Genomic DNA, 12,635 nt, shown 5'->3' with positions numbered 1-12,635 from the left:
GGATGAGGAAAGAAGCTTTTTGTTTGCAGATACTAATAGACATTAAAATTTTCTTCTTTTAAAAAGGCCTTTCACCATTCAACAGTTAGGAACAAGGACTATGAAAGGGTTTGGTCATCACCTTCAGATCCTGTCCATTTTCAAGTGGATACTTCTCATGAAAAATTAGAAAGCATGTCAGAAGCAGATGCTGTGAATTTCAGCAGTCTTTCTCGAGACTTAACTCACTCAAATTCTCCCTTCTTTATGGAAACCAGCAGTGCCACTTCAGACTTGCCTCAGGTGTGCATTGTTTGTAAATTCCGGGAGGTACAGATGTCTTCAGCCTTTACATTGTCTTCTGTATTAAATTTCATCAAAAGTATGAGGGACAGTCTGCAGTGGAGGCATGAAGAAAGGGAATACAGGGTCTGATTTTCCTAGTTGCATCAGTATATGAAGAAAGGTAGAATTTTACAAATGGAGCGTTAAAACCAATTCTTTCTAGCCTCCTGGCGAACTCCCAGGAGTGCTCCCACGTGATGTGGCCACAGAGACTCAGATTGCAACGTCTGGTCTAGAGCATCTTCCGCTAGATGATTCAGATATCATTCAGAATGACATTGACAGTGCCCTGCATGTAAATGACTTCCCATCTCAGTGAAAATTCCTAGTGCCCTTTTTTACGAGATGAAAATTCGTAATGTCCCAGGATTTTCATGACTGTTCTAAATGCTTGACAGTTATTAGCTTGAGTATAGGGAAACAATAGGAACATATTAGGTTGTGCCGTATGAAATTGCCTTTTTGTAGTTCAAAATGGATGAATAGTGACGTGTCATGTGATTTGGGCCATAATTTGGCATAACCTTTCTAAAGGGCTGTTCAGTGATAAGGCTGTTAAATCAAGAGTTTAACTGCACATTTTACCTTTAATTGTACCTCTAGGTAAAATACAAATGAGATATTTGCAGAATTATCCATAATAACTAAACATTGGAAACAACCTAAATTTTCATCAGTATGGGCCTAGTTATTATACAGATGTACAGGGGATATATAAACTTTAAATATGTCAATACAAGTGTATATTTGACATGGAAGAGTGGTCACATTGCTTCTCACTGGGTAGTGGGCTTTTGAATGTTTTTTATTTTCTCTTTTTAAACAACATTCAAGATTCTTTTTTATAATTATAAAAAATTATTTTCATTTTTGAAGAAAAAATTTGGTCATAATATTACAGTGTTAGTCAGGGTCTAAGATACTATATACTGAATTGTAAAGAATGAATATTCTTTACCCTATAATAATATGTCTTAAATTATGTAAGAGTTCCTTCCTCTTGGATTTCACAGCATTTTATTCTTTATAAAAAAATGTATAGACCAAAGGAACAAAAGGCATGTTTTAATTAAAAACAGTAATATCGTAGAATACTGGAGTTAGAAGGATCTCTAGAATTTGATGAGGAGTTCCAAGAAGTTTGTATAAATATAACATCAATACATGTCAGTAGTGCTTTATTTTATTTTTCAAGTATATTATTCTTGATACTTTTAAACTCTAATTAGGAGGGATGGTCTCAACTAACAAGTCTAAAAAACAGATTGTCATAAAATATAACGTGGTTTTTATAGTACTTTAAATGCTTTCAATAAGTCGAACAATGCTATAAAACATTATTGAGTACAGCTTTGTAACCAGCTGACTTTAATAAGGGATAAGAATTTTTAAAGAGCATCATTTAGGTCACCATACTTGATACACTATTCATGATTAAACCAATGTTTTCCTCAAACATTTAAACTATTTCTCTTACTGTCTCATTTCTGTTTTTAACTTAATAATCTCTTTCATCTTATATAGCATTAAGGTACTTTGAGAATAAGCCCTACATAAATTTTTATAGATTTCTGTTTAGTGGAGTCAGATTTCACCTTATACTAGAACGCCTTTTTTGCGTATCTTTAAAGTTAAAAGCCACAACTGAGGAAGGATATAGCTCAAAGTGGTAGAGCGCATGCTTAGCAGGCATGAAGCCCTCGGTTCAATCCCCAGTACCTCCTCTAAAAAAAGTAAATAAATAAACCTAATTACCTCCCTCCCCACCCCCTTACACAAAAAATGTTCTTACAAAAAAAAAAAAAAACTTAAAAAAAAGCATGACTAACAACTGCCCTAATGTTTAGACCAGATTTAATGAACAGCAAAGAATTATCAGTAAGAGATATAAATGTTATATATATTCATGTTTATAGTAACATGATTTGACTTATCAAAAAACAAAATAATCAAATAGCAAGGTACTTATTTAATTGTGACTTAATACTATAACTCTATTAACATGGTTTTATTAAGTGGGAGCTCAAATATACAGTGGGGAAAGATATTAGAAAGCACATTCTACCCTTGCAACAAAAAATACTGAAAGAAAAATTATATAGCAGTGTACATACACCTTTAGAATAAGCTTATGATGTTTGAAGTATTAATATTAATGCCTTTTTATTATTAATATAGAATGAAATGAAGAATATAAAAAGGGAAAATAAGTCTAAACTCACACTTTTCGAAGAAATTTATAGCACGCTAGGCAATATATTAGGTGGTGAGTATCTCTTTGTTGGCAGTATGCAAATAGAGACACTTGAGATTTGTGTGTGTGTGTCATATGATAGTAACAGTAATAGTAATAGCCAGGTATTCTGCTAAGCACTTTATATGCAGTATCACATTTAACCCACAATCCTATGAAATGGGCTTTTTTTTTCTTTTTAAACAAAGGCTGCTTTTATTTCTATTTTAAGATGAAAAAAGTGAGGCTCAGGGTTCTACAAGAAATATAAACAATAATCAACACATTTGACTATGTTAAAATGAAAAGAGCTTCTGTATGACCAAATTATAATCAACAAAGTAAAAAAAGCCACATATTAATTGTATACATGCAATGTATACAATTCACAAAGGATCAGTATACAAAATAAAGAACAGTAAAGAGAAGACACATGTAACTCGGTAGGGAAACAGGCAAAGTGTATGTATTCATTTGCTAGAGCTGCCGTAACAATGCCACAGACTGTGTGTCTTCAACAGAAACTTACTTTCTCACAGTTCTAGAGGCTGGAAGTCCAAGATGAAGGTGCTGACAGAGCTGTTTTCTCCTGAGGCCTCTCAGATGGTGGTCATCTTGTGTTTCCACATGACCTTTTTTCTGTGCCTAGGTGGTGTCTCTTCTGGTATGGATACCGGTCATATTGGATCAGGGCCCCACCCTCATGACCTCATTTAACCTTAATTACCTCTTTAAAGGCCTAATCTCTGAATACAGTCACATCCTAAGATACTGAGGGTTAAGCCTTCAACATATGAATTTTGCGGGGACACAGTTTAGTCCGTAACAGCATCTAATAGGCAGATCATGCAAGATGATTAAATACCTGAAAGGATGTACATTAAAAAGACCACAAAATACCATTTCATTCGTATCAGACTGACGTGTCAGAGGGTCGTAGAGCAGAGGAACTCACGCTACTGGTAGAAGCATAGATCAGTACCACCACCTTGGAGGGTGATGCAGTGGCTTGTAAACTTGAAGGTACATATCTGTGTAATCCAGCAATTCCACTTCTAGGTGTATAACCAGAGCCTAGGCAAACATTCTTAAATTAGTGTACAAGGCAGCCATGAAGATGTCTTGGAATTTGTTGTAATGGCATTTGACCAGAGTGATATATAACAAGTTTTTTTCTTATAGTAGTTATTTGATCACTTTGTCCTCCATGTAAAAAAGTTTTGTTCTGTCTGCTAGCACAAATCCACTCCATGAAAAAGGTTGAAATATATAATAATTCTTAAAAGGTTCCAACAGTTTATTTCATATATGTAAATATAACTATTAACACATAAGTATATGGTCAGCTAATTCTTACTTCCATCTTTCTCTTTCTAATGAGATCTCAACATTGGAAATTACTCACAGAATGTGCTAAACCAGCCAGTTGACACCAACATCTCTTCCTTCAGACAGTTTGAACCCCTGTGCAAATTTCATCAGAGAGAAGCATTTAATAATGAAGTGATAACATTGCAGAATCTGACAGAAGGCTTACCTTATGCCGAGGAGCCAGAATTGCAATGTCATGTATATAATGATGCAAAAGACACCAATATACAGAAAGATTCATTTAAGGAAGAAAATCCAGTGGAAAGTAGCACTTCCGCAGATCAAGATCAACTTGCTCTAGAGTGTGTCAGACAATCTCCCAGAAGCCCGTCTCTAATCCACTGCACTGGAGAGACACTGAAATTCATGGAAATGTCACTGGCTAATAGCACTGCCATGGAAACTGCCTTCAACCCTAGTCAGCCTCAGAACTTCTTGTGTAAGGAAAATGTACATGGAGATGTTGAACAACTCGTTTATAAAGAGAATAGCTTTCACCTGCTTAATCAGAGAGCTAATTATAAAGCAGAGGAGGTAAGATTTTTAATGGTCAGTACAGCCTGTAGAGTATTAAAAGGAGGTGTTTAAAAAAAACACTGTATATAATCTGAGACTTTTGCAAGTAGTGCTAAATCATCTGCTCAGCGTAAGGGACATTGCTTCTCTGGGGAAAATGCCATCTGAGATTGTACTCAATTTAGAAATAATTTTTTTCTAATAAAATCAAGCCTATACTTGGATATTAGCTCTACTAAATGATAATTTCTTTGAGGATCAGAGCTCTGTTTTACTCATCCTTTTATGCACCCTAGTATCTACATAGTGCCTTGAATATACTATGCTTTTATATTTAGTGAATCATTCGTTGGAATTCAAAATGTACAGTGAGGAAAGGTTGAGAAGAAGTACAGAGGTATTAAATTATTTGGTAAGAAAAGCTTACGATTTTTCTATCACGGGATTTCTACTGACAAGCAAAAAATACTTATTTTTATACAAAAGTGAAAACATTAATTTGTCTTTTGAATTATTTATTCTGGGCATGTATGTAGTATCTTAAGAGCACTGAACATGCCAACAGTATTAAGTCTGTTACTCTCTGAATAAAAAATAAAACTTTTAAGAATTGTGGGCAAATAGATAACAATCCAAGAATAGCATAAGTAATACTTTTCTGTTGTGAGTTTGATGAGAACAGCTATGGCTATTATGTTTCATTTACAAGCATAAGTTTTTAAATTCATTTATTTGAAAGCAGCATTTAAAAGAGAACTTTATTTACCTATTTTGGGTTCTGGAGAATAACATTTAAGGAATCTGTTTTATTAGGGTTTCTCAAGACTGTTCCTTCCTGTTTCCATTGCATCTTGTCATTAAGTGAGTCAGTTAACATTTTCAGGAATCTTTCAGGCATCTATCGTGTGCTAGGCTCTGTGCTATGTGCTGGTTATATAATGGTTGGGGGAAAAATACCCAAAACAAGAAGAATGGGGTTTTGTCTTCGTGAAATGAACATCATAGTAAAGGAGGTAGAGATTAATCAGATAAGCATATAAAGTAAGAGTAAGTGTAAGCTTTCAACTAAAACAAGTGCTGTGAATAAAAGTTACATATAAAGTCTATATAATGTTCCATAAAATTACACATAAACTTGCAACTCTTAAGTGTTGTGAAAAAAAGATGAGAGCCTTTTTACTGTCCTGGTCAGGGAGCTTGGGTAAGGCTTCCCTAAAGTAGTGGTAATTGAGCTGTGCTCTGAAGGATAAATGGGAGTAGTTTGGTAAGGGTGGGTGGAAGAGCATTCCATGAGAAAGTTAGAACATGTGCAAAAGCCCTGTGGCCGCAGGGAACATAGCACCTTCTAGGATCTGAAGGAAACTCAGTGTTGCTAGGTTGGAGGGACCAAGAGGAATGTTGTATATAAGGATGGAAAGGTAGTATGGATCGGGTATCAAGGTCAATATCAGGACCTTGTAGGCCTCAGTAAGGATAGTTGTCTTTATTCCAGAACAATGGAAAATAACTCTAAAATATAACAGTCCAATATATTTAATTTCTAGAAAGTTATTCAGCCCACTCCTATGGAGATAAGTGACTGGGTTGTTATGTCATATTCATTTTAATGTTTTGTTACTACAATTTAACTGTCCTTTTTTAACCCACCCCAAAACCTGTATTGTGAGCAGAAAGCCAATCATGAGGTATGTTCATCTGACATTCTAATGTTCACAGGAGTCATAGCACAGTGGGGTAATGGCTTAATGAGGAATAAAAGTCTTTATTCAAAAGAGATGTAACATCAGCATCATGGTTGATTGAGATTCTCTCTCTCTGCCCTTCATTCTACAACTAGTAGAACTGTCCCAACTCAACAAGGGTGCCTCTGCCCAAGACACCAGGATGCTGGAGAATTCCACACATCTGTACGTCTAAAGGAGGGTGGACTGTAATACATGGAAGAGGCAACACTTGGGGAACAGTGGAGGTGGTGCCTGAGATCCTAGTCCCACAGCCTCAGAAAACCCATTAGCATCAGGGGAGGCAGCACACAGGATTCAAGCCTCCTGGCCACAGCAGTGCATGCAACCATGGATAACTGGGCAGCAGCAGCAGTGGGGCCTGTGACCCCATCTCTCCAGTTGCAGAGGCACCCATAACTCTGCCCCCTCAAACCCAGTTCACAGTAGCAGCACCCACAAACCTGACAGCATCAGACATGGCAGAGGTCCCTGTGATCCCTGTTGCTCCCCCCACTGGATATGGCAGAAGCACCCACCATCCCAGGGCACCAGGCAACATTGGTCAGAGGTGGTGGAGGGTGGAAAATGCCAACTCTCAAATGTAACCAGAGGTAGCTCAGGTAAGAGAAACCAAAAACTTGTGCTATAGTGCCACTTACAAAACAAAAAGAAAACAAAAGAAAAGCCTTTGATTTCTAGCCTGTTGAATCATTTGAATCAAGTTTAAAAAAAAAAAAGCTTCACCTAAAGAAGAAAGATGTTTACTACTTCAAATGCACTGGCAAAGGAAAACCCACAGTAACACTGTATCACAGAAGGAAAATGACAATTCTCCAGAGACCAAACTCAAAATCACAGAATATTGTGATCTAAACTGATAGAGAATTCCAAATAGCTATCATACAGAAACTCAAGGAACTAAGGAATCAAATCAATGAACAGAAGGAATACTTTAACAAAAGATTGAAACTCTGAAAAAGAACCAAGCAAATTCTAGACCTGAAGAACTCAAGAAGAATGCATTAGAAAGTGTTGGAAACAGAGCAGGCCGTATGGAAGAGAGAATTAGTGAGTATGAAGATAGAAATCTAGAAATGATACAGGTAGAAGAGGAAAGAGAATTAATCTTTAAAATATGAGGAAATTCTGTGAGAGCTATACAACTCTTACAGGAAGAACAACAGTAGGGTAATGGTAATCCCAGAAGGAGAAGAGAGGGAGGAGGGAGCAGAGAGTTTACTAAAGAGATAATAGCTGAGAACTTCCCAAGCCTGAGGAAGGAACTGTACATACAAGCCCAGAATCTAAGAGAACACCTAATCACTTCATTGGAAAAAGACCTCCAAGGCACATTATATTAAAACTGTCCAAAGTCAATGACAAAGAATTTTAAAGACAACCAGGGAAAAAAGGGTGGATATCTCCAAAGGAACTGCCGTTAGGCTATGACTAGATTTTTCAGCTGAAACTCTACAGGCTGGGAGGGAGTGGAATTGCATTTTCAAAATGCTGAAAGATAAAAACCATCAGCCAAAAATACTCTATACAGCAAAGGGTATGATTCAGATATGAAGGAGAAATAAAGGCTTTCCTAGACAAAACTGGGTTGTGTGTTGGCAGGGGTGGTCATCAACACTTGAGCTGCCTTACAAGAGATACTAAAAGCAGCTCTTCTACCAGAGGCAAAAATGCAAAAGTACGCAAGACTTTGAGGAAGGTGATAGAATCAGAAAATTGCAACTGTATATCAGAATAGGTTATTAACACTGTATTTTGATATAAGTGTCAAGGGAGGGGAAAAAAACCCAAAAAATAACCATAGCTACTTCAATTTGGTAACAAACTCACAACATAAAAAGGGATAATTTGAGACAACAAAAACAAATGAAGAGGAAAAGAACAGAACCTGTATAGGCAAATGAATAAGCTATTGGCAGAAAAAGGACTTATCTATAAAGTGTTTTATACAGACTTCATCAGAACCACTAAACATCAATCTAGAGACATGAAACATAAAAAAGAAGAAATTGAGAAAAACATTATAGAAAACCACCAAACCAAAATAGCAGAAACAGAAGGAAAAAGAAACAGCAGAGATAGAGGAACCAGAAAACAAAAGAAAAAAAAAAAATGGTAGTACCAAGTCCTCATCTATCAATAATCACCCTAAATGTAAAGTAATTGAATTCAACAATAAGAAGGCACAGAGTAGCTGGGTGGATTAAAAAAGAAGACCAACTGTATACTCCTCCAGGAGACTCATTTCAGCTCTAAAGATAAACATAGGTTCAAAGTGAAGGGATGGAAGATGATACGCCAAGCAAATGGCAGCCAAAAGAAAGCAAGTGTAGGCATATTCACATCAGACAAAATAGACTTCAGGCCAAGAAAAGGTAACAAGCAACAAAGATGGACAAATAAAAATAATAAAGGGGACAATTCATCAAGAAGACATAACAGTGATTAATAGCTATGCACCTGTCATAGGAGCACCAAAATATATAAAGCAATTATTAATGGACCTAAAGGGAGAAATTGACAGCAACACAATAGTAGGGAACTTGAACACCCACTTACAGCAATGGATAAATCATCCAGACAAAGTCAGCAAAAAAACAGCAGCCTTCAATGAAACGTTAGGCCAGATGGATCTGATAAATGTGTACAGAACATTCTATCCAAATGCAGCAGAATACATATTCTCAAGTGCACATGGAACTTTCTCAAGGATAGACCATATGTTGGGACAAAAAAGAAATCAATAAATTTAAGAAGATTGAAGTCATATCAGGCATCTTTTTCCGATCTCAATTGTATGAAACTAGAAATCAGCTACAAGAAGAAAGCTGGAAAAATCACAAATATGTGGAGACTGAACAACATGGTACTAAATAATTGTTGGGTCAATGAATAAATCAATGGAGAAATAGAAGAATTACCTGAATACAAATGAAAATAAAAATACTACATACCAAAATCTGTGGGATGCAGCTTTTAAGGGAATTTTGCAGCAATACGAGCCTGCCTCAAGAAACAATAAAAATCTCAATCTAAACTTAAACCTAAAGGAACTATAAAAAGAACAAAGCCCAAAGTCAGTAGAAGGAAGAAAATAATAAAAATCTGAGTGGAAATAAATGAAGTAGAGACTAAAAGACAATAGAAAAGATCAATGAAACTAAGAGTTGGCTCTTTGAAAAGATAAGCAAAATTGACAAACTTTTACCTAGACTCATTGAGAAATAATAAAAAACACTCTGATAAATAAAAACAAATGAGATTAACAGCAGGTATCACAGAAATGCAAACGATTATAAGAGAATACTATGAACACCTATATATTAACAAATTGGGTAAACTAGAAGAAATGGAAAAATTCTTAGAATCTACAACCTTCCAAGACAGAATCAAAAAGAAACAAAACCTGAATAGACGAATCACTAGTAAAGAGATTGAAACTAATAAAAAAAAAACTCCAAAAAAACAAAAGTCCAGGATCAGACAGCTTCATTAGTGTATTCTACCAAACATTCAAAGGAAATTTAATACTTATTCTTCTCAATCTCTTCTAAAAGGAGAGACTGCTTTCTAACTTGTTTTATGAGGCTAACATTACCCTGATAACAAAACCAGACAAAGACAACACAGAAAAAGAAATGGCAGGCCAATATTTTTGATGAACATACATGCAAAAACTTGAACAAAATATTAGCAAACCAAATACAATACATGAGAAGGATCATACACCATGATCAAGTGGAATGTACTCCAGGGATGCAGGGACAGTTCAACATCTGCAAATCAGTCAATATGTGATACACCACATTAACAAAATGAAGGCTAAAAACCGTATGTATATAAAACAGATAAACAAGGACCTCCTGTATAGCACAGGGAACTATATTCAATGTCTTGTAATAACCTATGATGGAAAAGAATCTGAAAAAGAAAAAAATACATATATGTAAACTGAAACTAATACAACATTGTAAATAAACTATACTTCAATTTTTTTAAAAAAGGTGATCATCTCAATAGATGCAGAAAAGCATTTAACAAGATTCAACATCCATTCATGACAAAAAAAAAACCCTCAATAAAATGGATATAGAAATATCAACATAATAAAGGCCATATAAATCCACAATCCCCATCTACTCAATGGTGAAAAACTGAAAGCTGTCCCTGTAAAATCAGGAACAAGACAAGAATGCCTCCTCTCACCATTTTTATTCAGCATAATTTTGGAAGTCCTAGCCCCAGAGCAATGAGACAAGAAAAAGACAAAAAGCATTTAGATTGGAAAGGAAGAAGCAAAACTGTCACTATTTGCAGATGACATGATTTTATGTATAGAAAATCCTTAGACTTCACACACACACACAAAAACTGTTAGAAATAATAAACAAATACAGTAAAGTTGCAGGGTACAAGGTCAACTACAAAAATATGTTGCATTTCTATATTTGCTAACAATAAACTAGCAGAAAAAGAAATTAAGAAAATCCTATTTACAATGGCTACAAAAAGATTAAATACCTAGGAATAAATTTAACCAAGAAGATGAAAGATCTGTACACTGAAAACTAAGACATTGGTGAAAGAGATTGAAGAAGACACAGAAAAATGGAAAGATATTTCATGCTAATGGATTAGAAAAATTAACATTACATAAAGCAATTTATATATTTAATGCTATCCCTATCAAATCCCAAGAATTTTTTTTTTACAAAAATAGGTCAAACAATTCTAAAATTTATATGGAATCACAAAAGACCCCAAATTGCCAAAGCAATAGAAAAAGGAATAAAGCTGGAGGTACCACATTCTCTGGTTTCAAACTATATTACAAACATACAGTAATCAAAACAACATGGTATTGGCAGAAAAACAGTGGAACAGAATTGGGAGCCCAGAAATAAACACACAAAATACAGACAATTAATTTACAACATGGAAGCAAAGAACATACAATGGAGAAACGATAGTCTCTTCAATGAATATGTTGGGAAAACTGGACAGCTATATGCAAAAAAATAAAAGTAGGCCACTGTCTTACACCATACACAAAAACCAGCTGAAAATGGATTAAAGGCTTGAATGTGAGACCTGAAGCCATAAAACTTCTAGAAGAAATCATAGTATACTTTCTGGCATTGATTTTAGTAATATCTTTCTGGGTATGTCACTGCAGGCAAGGGAAACAGAAGCAAGAGTAAGTAAGTGGGACCTCCTCAAACTAAAACACTTTGCATGGTGAAGGAAATGACCAGCAATTTAAAAAGACAACCTGCTGAATGGGAGAAGATATTTGCAAATCATATATCCAATAGAGGTTACTATCCAAAATATGTGTAGAACTCATACAACTCAACAACAACAAGATGATTTAAAAAATGGGCAGAGTTGCTGAATAGGCATTTTTCCAAAGAAGAGACACAGATGGCCAAAAGGCACATGAAAAAAAGATGTTCATCACCACTAATTATTATGGAAATGCAAATCAAAACTACAATGAGCTATCACTTCACACTTGCCAGGATGGCGGTTATAAAAAAAGCAAGAAATGACAAGTGCTGATGAAGATGCAGAGAAAAGGGAACCCTCATACACTGTTGGTGGGAATGTAAGTCAGCACAGCTTCTCTAGAAAGCAGTATGGAGATTCCTCAAAAAATAATGAATAAGGTTACCATATGGTCCAGCTATTCCACTTCTGGGTATTTATTTAAAGAATACAAAAACACTAGTTTGAAAAGATATGTGCACCCCTGTTTGTCACAGCATTATTTATAATAGTGAAGATATGGAAACAACCTGAGTGTCTTTCAATGGATAAATGGACAAAGAAGATTTTATACACACATGCGCGCGCGCACACACACATGCACACATACACACACACACGTACAATGGAATACTACTCAGACATAATAAGATTAAATCTTGCCATTTGTGGCAACATGGATGGATGGATTTGAGGGTATTATGCTAAGTGAAATAAGTCAGATGGAGAAAGGTAAATATCATATGATTTCACTCATATATTGTATATGAAAACAAATAAAAAGCCCAAAATAAATGAAATAGGTAAAGGGGACCAACTGGTGATGAATTGAAACTAAATTTTGGGTGGTGAGCACACTAAAGTATATACAGAAGTAGAAATATAATGTTGTACACATGAAACGTAAAATGTTATAAACCAATGTTACCTTAATACCAATTATAAAAAGAGGCCTCACAGACCTAGGGTAATGGATAAATTTGTTTTAATTCATTCAAAGTCAAAGAAAGTATATGTGTTCAGAGAAGTCTGTGTCATAGAAAATGGTGAGAGTATCAAGTTTAATTTTTCTTTTGTAAAAGTAAGTTTAATGCACATCTCTCATGTACCTACTGTTTGTGTTCTGTGCACTAAGGTGCTGTATGTACATTTTGCAATTTATGCTTAAGTATTTTTGTTAA

The 12,635-nt window shown here is 35.2% G+C and overlaps 1 protein-coding gene across 9 annotated transcripts in view; it reads left to right on the top strand.

The window, feature by feature from the left end:
• CAGE1 (cancer antigen 1) overlaps positions 1-12,635 on the top strand; it is a 41,291-nt gene that overhangs the window by 2,075 nt on the left and 26,581 nt on the right. For all 9 annotated transcript variants that reach the window (XR_012500932.1, XR_012500933.1, XM_074348064.1 and 6 more), the window contains exon 2: positions 3,939-4,462. Coding sequence is in view for 7 of the 9 variants with exons in the window: in XM_074348064.1 (XP_074204165.1) it covers positions 3,939-4,462 (524 nt within the window). In the remaining 2 variants the exon portion in view is untranslated. The remainder of the gene's footprint in view (positions 1-3,938; positions 4,463-12,635) is intronic.

This window comes from Camelus bactrianus, chromosome 20 (genome assembly GCF_048773025.1).
Source record: "Camelus bactrianus isolate YW-2024 breed Bactrian camel chromosome 20, ASM4877302v1, whole genome shotgun sequence".
NCBI classification, from domain to species: Eukaryota; Metazoa; Chordata; class Mammalia; order Artiodactyla; family Camelidae; genus Camelus; species Camelus bactrianus.
Note: the sequence above shows the minus strand (reverse complement) of the source record. Positions and strands in the feature narration are given on the sequence as shown.